Source organism: Falco cherrug, chromosome W (genome assembly GCF_023634085.1).
Source record: "Falco cherrug isolate bFalChe1 chromosome W, bFalChe1.pri, whole genome shotgun sequence".
Lineage (NCBI taxonomy): Eukaryota > Metazoa > Chordata > Aves > Falconiformes > Falconidae > Falco > Falco cherrug.
In genome coordinates this window covers 3,728,240-3,741,425 of record NC_073719.1, presented here as the reverse complement: position 1 = coordinate 3,741,425, position 13,186 = coordinate 3,728,240, and the positions used below count along the sequence as shown (strand labels likewise).

The window sequence follows — 13,186 nt, the reverse complement described above, 5'->3', positions numbered from 1 at the left end:
AATAACATATCTACCCTGATACAGCTAGATTTGCTTGCAGTGTTCCAAGATGTGGAATCTTCATCTGCATGATCAGATCACTGTCTGCAGGGGGGTTTATTGATGTATGGTTCTCCCTTTTGGGTTCTTGGTTATTGTTCAGACACAAGGGGCTTTTACACGTTCGTATGACTCGCTGTCTTGGAAATTTCTCTTTGTTTAAGCAATTGGTTAATTAATTCAAGAATAGAAGTAACATATCATATAACAGGAATTGGGGTATATTTTACTTTATATTGTTTTCTTTATAGATTGATGAGCACAGGATATGTGTTTGTGTACGAAAACGTCCACTCAATAAAAAAGGTATGGCCATTTAAGATTTTGCCAATTTTTTTTGGCTGAAAAGCTTCTTCTGATAGTAATGTTATTTGTATTAAAGAGATCTAGAAATACTGATCAAAAGTGAAATTGTTATGCTAGACAATATGTGTGAGGGACCCAGAAAATTCATAACTTGTCATAATCCGGATAAAGATGGGGAGAAAAGTTGTTTAACTGTCACCATTTTATGTACTGGGAGCTGAGGCACAGAGAGACTGTAATGTTTTCCCAAGGTCATCTAGGATGTATTTAGTTCATCTGGGAATTAATTCTATTGTAATTTCTTCAGTATTCTTACATTGTGTTAGGATGTCGTGGTTTAACCCCAACTGGCAACTAAGTACCACACAGCCACTCTCGTTCCCCCCTGCCCTCCGGTGGGATGAGGATGGGGATTGGAAAATGGTAAAACTTGTGGGTTCAGATAAGGAAAATTTAATAATTGAAATAAAGTAAGTATTATTTTAATTATAGCAGCAACAATTGTAAAGAAAAAGAGAGGAATTAAACCCAGAGGAATAAAAACCCTCAAAAACCCCAAACAAGATGCACAATACAGTTGCTCACCACTCGTTGACTGATGCCCAGCCAGTCCCCGAGCAGTGAACAGCGGCCCCCAGCCAACTCCCCCCATTTTATATACTGAGCATGATGTCCTACGGTATGGAATATCCCTTTGGCTAGTTCAGGTCAGCTGTCCTGGCTCTGCTCCCTCCCAGCTTCTTGTGCACCTGCTCACTGGCAGAGCATGGGAAACTTGAAAAGTCCTTGTCTTAGGGTAAGCACTTCTTAGCAACAACTAAAACCATCAGTGTGTTATCAACATTATTCTCATACTAAATTCAAAATCACAGCACTCTGCCAGCTACTAGGAAGAAAATTAACACTATCCCAGCTGAAACCAGGACATAAGATCACCATTCTTTTAAACTATTCTTGAAGTGATCTCCTGATCAGTGAGCTGCCCAATGAAAACTTTATGGTTTTTTTTTTAATATATGTATATTTATACTTTCAAGTGGTCTCAAATCAGACATCAAGGGAACAATTCAGGTGCCTGAATGGTGGTATTTTCTGACATGTAAGGTGCCCAACGGTGTCTAAGAGATCCTTGCAGGGCTAGTGGGTTACAGACAAACTGGGGACTTGTATCTCCTGGAGTTTCTGCTCAGGGCTGGGCAGGATACAGGCATATGAAATGGCACTAAATAATTTTAGGTGCTGGAACCACTCCCTAGGGACTTCTTTTTATGTATGATTACTATTACAACTTTTTTTCTTACTGCCTGCTGATCAGACTGGAGAAGTTTAGATGTTCAACTCCAGTTAAATCCCAATCTATGAATTTCTTTACTTCCAGCGGGAAATTAAGAATCACAAATGCTTCTGGATTGCAGCCTGTCTGAATCTAGCACTAAAGCAAGCTGACTTTCATTTTGAAAGATGTTTCTTTCCTTCTCTTGTTGTCATATTTTGTTTAGCTAAAGGACTCGAAGAACATCACTCTGACTCTGAAACAACATGGGATGCATTTATTATTTTTGTAATGTGAGAACTACACATTGAGGATTATCCAGAGCATATCCAGAAGAAAATGGGAGAATTATATAGGAAAGGGAAAACATATGTTGATATCCGTATATAGTTAGTTTACTTTTGTGTTATTTTTTTTCTCCTCTCTGTTGGTGCTTCCTCTACCTTTTTCTTTTTCTTTATTTTTACTTTTACTGTGTATTGAGTCTGGCTGGGATGGAGCTAATTTTCCCCATAGCAGCCCTCATAGTGCTGTGCTTTGTATTGGTAGCTAGAAAGGTGCTGATACCACACCAGTGTTTTGGCTACTGCTGAGCAGTGCTCACACAGCATCAAGGCTGTCTCTCCAACATTCCCCCCTCGCCACTAGGCTGGGGGTGGCAAGATCCTGGGAAGGGACATAGCCAGGACAGCTGACCCAAACTAACCAAAGGGATATTCCATACCATATGATGTCTGTTCAGCAATAAAATTAAGAGAAAGGAGGAGGAAGGAGGTGGGGCATTCGTTATTTATGATGTTTGTCTTCTGGAGCAACTGCTATGCCTACTGAAGCCCTGCTTCCCAGGAAATGTCCAGACATTGCCTGCTGATGGGAAGTAGAGAATAACATCTTTTGTTTTCCTTTGCTTCTTTGTGCAGCCTTTGCTTTTCCTTTATTTAACTGCCTTTATCTTGACCCATGAGTTCTTTTCCATCTTATGTTCTGCTGAGGAGGGGAGTGATAGAGTGGTTTGGTGGGCACCTAGTGTTCAGCCAAGGTGAACACACTACATACTGCTTTTTTTTATTCCCCATATTTTTTCCTTTATTTATTTGAAAGGAATGCATAATCTCAAAAATTGGTTGACTGAATCTATTTTGCACAACCTATGTAAAAAGGGCACTCAATATACAAGTCTGGTAGCAGTTCAATTTCTGTTTTAGCATTGGAGGTTATCTTTCATAAAATATGACTTAGAAATGTGGTACGTTTGGGGGGAATGTTACCTTCTACCTGCACTGAAGGTGGACAAAGTGAAATTACATTAAATGACAGCAAGTTGTCATGAGGCATGAGTTGGGATTCAGAAGTGGGATTTGATTCTGTGCAAGTTGCATATCTTGGATATTAGTGGTTTGGAGGCTATTAAAAAGTAGTTCTGAGGTGTTGGTAGGAAGATGAATGTCAAAATAAAAATGTGGTATAAAGCCACATGAAATTTTTGAAGCCCATGTCTTAAGAAATTTTACATAGAAATTGAAGAATTACATATTAGTAGATCATAGTAGTAGAAGATCACATATTAGTGATCCTTACTGTACAGATAAAAGTTCTTTATTTTTGTGCATATCATAGATTGCTGGGTTCTCTGTTTTGCTGAGTCATATCATACAACAATTAGCAATAAATTGTAGTGCTGTGTAGTAATTATAACCTGGGAACTCACTATTGAAATCACATCTAGTTGGCTTTTGTTCATTCCCAGTGATAGGAAGCAGCATTAGCATTTTCAGCTTCTTCTGCTTATAAGATAATTTTTAGAAAGGATTTTACTTTAGAGAAATTCTATATTAAAGATGTATACTATACATTCCAGGAGGAATACACAATGAAAATGTGTGTAGAATGAAAACAATTTTTTTCTTTTTGAAAGCTGTGAACATATGACTGTAACTTTAAGGATTTAGGGAAAATAAAAAGACAACATTTTAAAATGAAGCTAAAAGGATAGCGCTATCATTAATGATCTTAGTTTTTCTAATCAACTTTGTACAACCTCTCTGTACTTTCTAGCACTTGGAAAGGATAGTGTGACTAGACTTCCAAAGTGAAATCTTTTACTTAGCAGATTACTATCTAGGTATCAGAAGCCCAAGTCCATTGCATTGTTGTTACTTGGAGGAGTTGTGTTATCTGAGATGTTATAAGAGTGTAAACAATGAAAAAATGTAAAAAATAGTCATGTGTTGCTATTTAAGCATATATATTTCATTTATTTTATAGAGACTTTAATGAAAGACCTTGATGTAATAACAATTCCTAGTAAAGATGTTGTGATGGTACATGAACCAAAACAAAAGGTGGATTTAACAAGGTACCTTGAAAACCAAACTTTTCGTTTTGACTATGCCTTTGATGACACAGCTCCTAATGAAATGGTTTACAGGTATGTGTATATGTGCTTTTTTTGTGAACCTTTTTTCTCATGTATCTCGCACGTCAATAACTGTGGACTTGCCTTGGTCATGGATTTCTGTTATCTGTGTTATCAGATATGTATATTGCTACCTCCATTCTTTTGCCTGTTTACTTTTGTTTTAGCTCTGTTTATCCTGAATTTTTCACGTGCAAATATCATCTCCACTTCTGTTGACCTCAGTCCTGTTCTCAGTCCTCCTCCAAGCCCTGCCTTTCCAGGCTCTAGTGTGTATTGTTTCCTCAGGAGGCAAACAAATCAGGAGAGGGTGGGAAAAGGGGCAGGGGGGAGAGGGTGATTGATTATATTTGCTCTATTGCTGAGATACCCGAGTTAGTTTGTCTGTTGGAAGCAATCTAGATGAAATGCTGAATCTTTCTGATTTAAAAAACAACAGCAACAAAGACACCCACCCACCCTCAGCCCCAAGGTATCTGGATCTCCATTTTCTCCTTTATTCTTCTGTTTCACTTCCACAGTTGGAAAAGAATAATGCACACAGCACTTTAAAAAACTTGTTTAGAAGTAGCTGTTTACCTTGTGCAAGTCGCTAAATATATTAGATACAGTAGCAGGCAAGGTTAGACACCATGACAGGTCATGATCTTGGTACACAGTCTAAATATTGTGAAGATTTTTGCAAGGAATATTGATATTAGAAAGGAATTTAATGAAGATAATTTTCCTTATGCTTAGAAAGTGCTTCCCTTAGCCTTAAGGAGTAGTGACAGAGAAATATCTTAATTCTTGGGTTTAATCCAAAAACTAGGAAGTGAAAGTTGGCATTGTATCCTGATTAATGTTGGATGCTAACACCCTGTTGGTGGATAAGAGAAAATTCATAGTAAAAGAATTATTAAAAGGCCTTGAAAATGAAAACTTGTGCCTTATGCTTGATATAAGTAAGAGGAGAAGGGTAGCAAAAGTAAAATCTTTTTAGTCTGTTAGTTTATACTAATGAAAGACTTCTAAACAGCAAAGCTGTGCCCTTGGAAATTTCTGTGTAATGATTATCTACTGGTAGCATGTTTTCTTTCTTGATACTGAAGAACTGTGGGAGTGATCTAGCTGGTGAGATGTGCCTCTTGCAACAGTTTTCCTCCTGCTTAAAACCCAGTTCTTGTAATCTCCCTCCTTCCTGTTATTTGTCTTTGTGAGCATAGTGTTTAAATGTGAGGGCTGGTTTTTGCATACATTATTATGTTTTTGTACTGAGTTTCTTCTGGACAATTTTTATTAGTTACATAATAAATGAATAGAAATATAGAAAAAACATTGAAAGATGCTTGTATTCATACTGAAACAGTAAATCTCTAGTCTATATAGCAGTACAGGCTTTTTCCTTCTCCCTCATATGGTACAATAATGATTATTATGTGAAGGATAATCTGCTTCAAGGCCTCCTGTAATAACACAATTAAGAGGATAGGTATCATTGTCTGCTCTCACCAGAACTACCAGGGTCACAGGTCACAGTGTGGGGGGGGAGATATGACAAGTTACTCCAGTTTTCTTCAGTATGCTAAAATTACTCACTATATTTCTGTACTGAAAAACATTCTTGAGAAATGTACTATTCTTATTTTTTTATTATTATTTTGCTTAAGCTGTATTTTATGTATTTTTGAATCCATGAGCCACAACACTGAGTTGTAAGCTTTCTTTAGTATTAAAAAAAATGCACTAGTGTGAATGGGTATACTTGTTGAATTTTAAAGGAGAATCCGTTTATATTTCTGAAAGATCAAGATTGCAAATAAAGATTCTACTAGAAGGAAAGTTGAACTGTTTTGGTGTGGTAACATTTGGAGTTGTATAATGATTTACAGAAACTGTTCTAGATATGTTTGTATTTTGCCTTATTTTAAAATACATATAAATAGGACCCTTTTTTATAAATCAGCAAAATAAATAATTTCAAATGCAATTAAACAGAGATAATGGAAAGTACTTCTTAGGTGGATAAGTTTCTTTAAATTTATATCTTCAACACAAAAAGAACAAACACTGAAATATGGGAATATCCTCTTGAGGACAAAAGAAGTATATGTTTGGAGGAAGCAAGAAAGACTAAGGCTGATCGGGAATTATCTGGTACATATTTGATGAAAACTGATGATTCAGTTAAACTTAGATTTTGTTGCATAACCCTTGGTTGCTGAATGGCTCAGTCTTATCCATATTATTTTTGTAAGTGATCTTGTGTTTGTTCCAAAGTGGAATGAAAGGAGGTTGTAACACCTTAGTGTTTCTGTAAACAATCATTCTTCTTTCTGTCACTAAACATACTTTATGTGTAAACACCTGGAAAAAGTTTAGAGAGACTGTTATAGAGAGACTCTTACTTCCATCACCTAGTGGAGGTAATTCTCCATAAGGTTGCCCTTTGATTTTGGAGTTTTTAATGAAATAATGGTAATAAGTAGCTGAAGTAGAAGCAATAAATCTACACTTTTAAAAGTAAAAATTAATTATCTAAAGTAGAAAAATTATACTTTGGAGAATATTTTTGACACATCAAATAATACTTAAGGGATAACTGGATTTTTCCATTCTGACATGCTTGGGTATATGTTTTCTTGAGCCTTTTCTCAGCATAACTATGTTCTCAAAATATTAAGATATGCAATGTTGTTTTGGCTACCTGTGTTCTAAACTTAATCTTAGAAGCTGATTTAGGAAAAAAACACCAAACCCCAAAACTATAGCAGACTTTTTTATATTGGCAAAATCTAATTATTTATCTGCTGCACTGTCCTACTTCCAAATCTTCTAATGCTATCTTTAGGGAGCTCCAAACTCCATGTAGAAATCTGTGCCATGTTGCATCATTAAAACAAGGAAATTTTTTTCTTCTCAAGGCGGTTTGAAGGAGGATAATATTGTTGTAAAATAAATGGGAGATACCTTGTAGCTTTTGTTTAATTGTTTAGGGTATTTTAATGCCTTAGAGCTGGTAGCCTCTTTAGTTCAGGAATTAACATGGAGACGTCCTTTAGTCTCTCAAAGTACAGAACCAGTTTTGTCTCTTTGGGCCTTAAAATATATAGTGTCCTTGTGGTAGTGTGGCATCTTAAAATAATTAGGTTTCTTAAGTACTGCTGGTTTTTGCATTTAAGGTTTACAGCTCGACCATTAGTGGAAACCATATTTGAAAGGGGAATGGCCACTTGTTTTGCATATGGACAAACAGGCAGTGGAAAAACCCATGTAAGTATTTCTTCTACATGTCAGCAATACACTTCTTTTTATGTGCAAAACACTTCAATAAATTCTAATAAGTAACAAATACATAAGTTACAGTTCTGTGACCTTTATAGTGTATTTTTGGTCTTGTTTGGTTTTTTTTTAATTTAGACTATGGGTGGTGACTTTTCAGGAAAGAACCAAGATTGTTCTAAAGGAATATATGCACTTGCAGGTGAGACTATTGTTCTGTTGGCTTTTTGCAGATTATTTGAGATCAATACATTTCTACTCTCTTTCATACAAACATAAGGGTCTACATATTTTGCATTACTGCTTTGTTGACATAAAAAATAGTTCCTAGGTGTGTAGTCTTTACACAGTAAATATATATCTAGATAGCTTAAAAAATGTATGAAATATAACTGATGATTAATTAAGTTTAATTTTGGGTTCTGTTGCATCTTCCAATGTAATGTGGCAATGCTTTTTACTTGATTGACTGACCCTACCTGTTACACTTGCAAAATATGAGAGATGCTGTAAAATAGACTGTTATGCATTAATGAGTCTTCACTAATTGAAAATACATAACTAGATTTCTTTATATTTTGGAAATGTATTCATAGCTCGAGATGTCTTTTTAATGCTAAAGAAGCCAAACTATAAGAAGTTAGAACTTCAAGTATATGCAACGTTTTTTGAGATCTACAGTGGTAAGGTAAGTACTTGATCTTTTTCTGAGGAAGGTGGAATTTCTCTTTCACAAATAAGATTGTGAGCTTGTCACATAAAAGATTTTTTTTTTCCTTTTTGTACTGAAAGCTTTATTTCAAGAAATTCTTTACACTTCCCTTCCAATCACATTTATGTATGGAATGCTTTGCATATTTTGATACAATATTTGAAGCAAAAATGTCTTTTAAAGCTCCTATTTAACTGTTCTGTTTCCCCACCCCTCCTAGGTTTTTGACTTGTTGAACAGGAAGACAAAGTTAAGAGTGTTAGAAGATGGTAAACAGCAAGTCCAGGTGGTGGGATTACAGGAACGGGAAGTCAAATGTGTTGAAGATGTTCTTAAGCTTATTGAAATAGGCAACAGCTGCAGGTATCTCCCATAGCTTCCACCACTTTTTCATTGTAAATTAAAGAATTGGAACAAGATTTTTTTGGTGTCTCTTCATAGTAACGGCTTTTTAATATGCAGTGGTATTTTTTATAATGTTGGCTGCAAGTAAGGAATCTGCCTGTCATTTGAATAAAAATAGTTTAGAGTTTCTCTCCTAGAGAGAAATATGAACTGATTTTTCTACAGGATGTGAATTGCATGCATTATATAACCAGTTTACTGACTTACATTCACATAATTTATAATTTGGAATACTGCCAGATTCTTCAGTTCTAAAAGGCCTTGATATGTAGTGACAGAAATATAAAAATTTTAATTTTTGTTAAGATCCAGCTTTATTGTTTTTAAAATTAGCCTTGTGCATAGACTGCTGCCTGATCAGATAAAAATGCCACATGCGGCATTTTACATGAAAGCTCTCTGATAGTCTGAAATCTTTGGAGATGTGATTATTCTTGTTTTTAAGAGGGAAGTAAAATGTTACTAATCTTCCATTTCTATTTGAAGAATTGGAAAAATAGGTATAATTATACTATGAACAACAAATTATTAGGGTAAATACAGGACTCTGCCCTGTAAAATCTTACGTTCTGAGGGTAGTGTGTTTAACATGTATGCTCCTTTGCCTGTTCATATGTCCTTCCTTTCTTTCCTTTTGTTAAAGGACATCTGGCCAGACATCTGCAAATGCACACTCATCTAGAAGCCATGCAGTGTTTCAGATTATTCTCAGAAGGAAAGGGAAATTGCATGGTAAATTTTCTTTGATTGATTTGGCTGGCAATGAAAGAGGAGCGGATACTTCCAGTGCAGATAGGCAGACGCGACTGGAAGGTGCGGAAATTAACAAGAGCCTTTTAGCACTTAAGGTAACCAAAATGTTTCCATTGCCTTTGAGTAGGTGGAAGCCTTCTACGTATAATAGCAATGACTACTAAAACAAGTGTTTTTGCAGGTTTTGCTTGTCTACATTGTCTACTGATGTGACAGGTAAAATAATGTATTGATTTTTCCTTTAAATGCCTGAAGAAACACTTGGTACCAAGTAGAAACATTGCAGAAACGTGCTATCAACTTTCATGTACTTTAAAAAAAAAAACAAACAAAAATCCCCAGTAGTTGAATTTGAACACTTCTCTGATATACACCTAAAATGGGAGGAGAGATGACTGACTTTGGTACTCAAGGTCTGAAATACTAACTGGAAATATTCTTACTGATCTCAGTATATATTTTATTTTTTTTTAAGAAAAGATAAAAATTAAAGTTACCTTTACGACAGATTTACTTACCACTGATAATTAACTAACTAAAGAAGAAACAACACAACAGCATTATATCCAGAAAGAATTAACAAATCAATTAAAATAACCCTTGAAAGTTGGAATCCATTTTTTACTACTTTTTATAGCAAATTGTCTGATACACTCACTTTGCAGATTTTCATACATTAATCCAGAACACATCAAGAGAGGTAAGAAATATTATTTAAATATTCAAATGCTTTTTTTGTTTGTTTTAAAATGCTCAAAAGAGGTTCAGTCTAAATAGGGAAAGTATTTTTTTTTTGTCTCAGTTGGGGAAACAGTAGTTTTGAATGGCCCAGAACTTATCTCTGTTGTTGGTTAGCTTTGCTTAGGTTTACTACTCTCTGCACCAGCACTGTGGTTTTATATAAAGAATCTAAACCCAAAAATCACTGTGCTTACTTTTTTATCCCAGTATAAACTTGGGAGGAGACTTGTATCAGACTCTAAGCAGATCTTTAAAAATACCACAAAATTATAACGTGTAATCACAAAATTGTATATAGTGTTGAAAAATTGTGGCAGTTCCAAAACTGTGGCCTGTTTTGATTTAATATCAAAATAAATAATGCAAACAAAATTTTGTTGACATTATCACTTTTTTCCAAATGTAATTGAATAAAGCAGTTTTGTTTTGTTTTTTAGTTTACTTGCTGATTTTGTGCTGGCTAGTGCCTTCAGTGCAATACTCATACAACACAGTTCATTTTCATACAACTTGTCTTTTTAATTAAAAAGTGAAAGGCTCTGCTGCTGCTGTACTGGTGGATGTGATCTAAATTATATGGGGAAAGGGAAATAAAATAAGTGGAGTTCTTGCAGAGGACTAAACAAGCAGTACAAGAAGCTATAAATGTTTCTCAATTATATGTTAGTTTTCCATTTTTCATCTATCCCCAAAAACATTACACAGCTTTTTCCATTTGTATTCAAGACCCTTGAAGTTATTGTCAAGTCTGAATTAAACTACTATGTTCTGAGGAGTGTTTTTTGGTGCTAATCCAAGATCTGCTATTTGCATGTTGTGGTGGTTTGTTATTGGCTGGATGTCAGGTGAACACCAAAGCTGCACTATCACTCCCCTCCTCAGCTGGGACAGGGGAGAGAACATATGATGGAAGGCTCATGGGTTGAGATAAGGACAGGGAGAGATCACTCAGCAATTACCATCATGGGTGAAACAGACTTGACTTGGGGAAATTAGTTTTATTACCATTCAAATCAGAGTAGGATAATGAGAACTAAAAATCAAAATTTAAAAATACCTTCCCCTCACCCTTCCCTTCTTTCTGGGCTCAACTTCACTCCCAAATACCTCCTTCCCCTGAGTGGTGCAGGGGGACAGGGAATGGGGGTTGCATTCAGTTCATCACACATTGTCTTTGCTGCTCCTTCCTCCTCACGCTCTTTCACTTCTCCAGTGTGGGGTCCCACCCACGGTAGACAGTCCTCCACAAACTTCTCCAACATGAGTCCTTCCCACAGGCTATAGTTCTTCATGAACTGCTCCAGAATGGGTCCCTTCCACGGGGTGCAGTCCTTCAGGAACAGACTGCTCTAGTGTGGGTCCCCCATGGGGTCACAAGTCCTGACAGAAAATCTGTTTCAGCACAGGCTTCCCACAGGTCACAGCCTTCATTGAGTACATCCACCTGCTCTGGCATGGGGTTCTCTATGGGCTGAAGGTGGATATCTGCTCTACCATTAACCTCCACAGGCTGCAGGTGGGCAGCCTGCCTCACCATGGGCTGTGGGGGAATCTCTGCTCTGGTGCCTGGAGCACCTCCTTCACTGACCTTGGTGTCTGCAGAGTTGTTGCTCTCGCATATTCTCACTCATCTCTTCCAGCTGCTGTTGCGCAGCAGGTTTTTTTCCCCTTCTTAAATATGTTATCACAGAGGTGCTACCACTGTCACTGATTGGCTCAGCCTTGGCTGGCAGTAGGTCCGTCTTGTAGCCAGCTGGCATTGGTTCCATTGGATAGAGGGGAAGCTTCTGGTAGCTTCTCATAGAAGCCACCCCTGTAGTCCCACCACCACCAAAACCTTGCCATGCAAAACCACTACACATGTGGATATCAATCCTGTCTTAACCTGTTCAGATTTTTGGTACAAAAAATTATTTCCATAATGTCTCTACATGGAAGTAGCGTTGTTGTTTTGTTACTTGGTTTTCTGAGCTGTGATGAAAAGTAAAAGTAGTTAAAAACTTCATTAATTTAGAAGCTGGAAGTGTCCTCCTATAATCCTTTTACTATTAAGGAGACAGTTATAGAATCATAGAATGTTTCGAGTTTAATGGAACCTTATAGATCATCTAGTTCCACCCCCCTGCTGTGGGCAGGGACACCTTCCAATTCTAATTTTTCAAGAGTGAGCAAACTAAAAGTCATGATAGTAAATTAAAATATCTTAATTAAACATGTTGGTTGCCATGTCAGTAATCCAACATACACATTTGTTACTGGTTTTAGTTTGTAACATCACTTGTTGAAAATCTGTTGCCCTTCTTCCCATCTAATCTGCTTTTCTCCTTATGTAAGTATAGTAGTAAAGTACAAACAAAATAAAAACATTCAAAGAATGCACTGCCTTGCTCACCTATAAGTATTGAGTCCTTTTTAACATTTGCATGTGAAATTCACATTCAGCAAGCTTCAGTCTTTCTATTTATCTTAGCTGTGTCCATTCTATAAAATTCAACTAATGAGTTTTTAAATAATCACTTTAGTTAAAACCAATTTGCCCTTGTTCTGTTCTGTATCATGGCAGTTTTATTTTGAGCCTGTTTAGTTCTGTTTTATGCTGTTTCACAGTTGCAATGCTTTCTTGGATTATCATCCCAGAGTTTCTAGCTTGGCTTTTGGAAGAAGCTGTTTCTAGGAAATTTCAAAAGGCCACAAGGATATCGCTGTAGCTGAAGGATTAGCTGAACTACTGTAGAACTATTCATATAACACAAGAGCATTCCATCTGTTAGCCCTGCTAAAAGCAAAGCTATAATATGAAAACACTTTGATGTTTGTTTTTTTGAAGAAGTTCTGTGTGTAAACGTGTTAAAACTGTACCAAGGAAGCCCTGAATTTGAAGAGATGCCTGTACACAAAATATTAAGACAAATCCAGAAACTGGAATTAATGATCAAAATATTACAAAAACAACAAAACAGAAATTGAAATTTAAACTTTCTTTCTGTAAGAAGTAATTTATTAGCTGCTGTTAGAACTCTGAGTGGGCAAAAATGTTTAGATTAGCGTGGTCTTGGTTTGCACTGTTGTACTTAGTTGCTGCTGTAACTTCTATAGTAATTCTTTAATATTTACTTCTGTACAGTATTTCTGGAACTCTCCAACCAATTGAAAATATTAGTTTATCCCCATACCCTTCTTGTAAGTGAAAGGGGAGATGTTATCCCTGTTTTTTCACATGAAGAATATTTTAAAATGGGGAATGACTTACATTTTCAAGTGTCTTCCAATACTGAGTACA

General features: G+C 36.1%; 1 protein-coding gene across 5 annotated transcripts in view; it reads left to right on the top strand.

The window, feature by feature from the left end:
• The window catches only part of LOC129734523 (kinesin-like protein KIF2A), an 88,053-nt gene that overhangs the window by 45,269 nt on the left and 29,598 nt on the right, over nucleotides 1–13,186 (top strand). For 4 of the 5 annotated variants that reach the window (XR_008730092.1, XM_055698105.1, XM_055698101.1 and 1 more), the window contains 7 exons: nucleotides 291–345; nucleotides 3,884–4,046; nucleotides 7,196–7,286; nucleotides 7,434–7,497; nucleotides 7,892–7,983; nucleotides 8,228–8,370; nucleotides 9,056–9,260. Coding sequence is in view for 4 of the 5 variants with exons in the window: in XM_055698105.1 (XP_055554080.1) it covers nucleotides 291–345; nucleotides 3,884–4,046; nucleotides 7,196–7,286; nucleotides 7,434–7,497; nucleotides 7,892–7,983; nucleotides 8,228–8,370; nucleotides 9,056–9,260 (813 nt within the window). In the remaining variant the exon portion in view is untranslated. Of the gene's footprint in view, nucleotides 1–290; nucleotides 346–3,883; nucleotides 4,047–7,195; nucleotides 7,287–7,433; nucleotides 7,498–7,891; nucleotides 7,984–8,227; nucleotides 8,371–9,055; nucleotides 9,261–9,830; nucleotides 9,866–13,186 lie in introns of all 5 variants that reach the window. The other variant, XM_055698102.1, reaches the window with a different exon arrangement.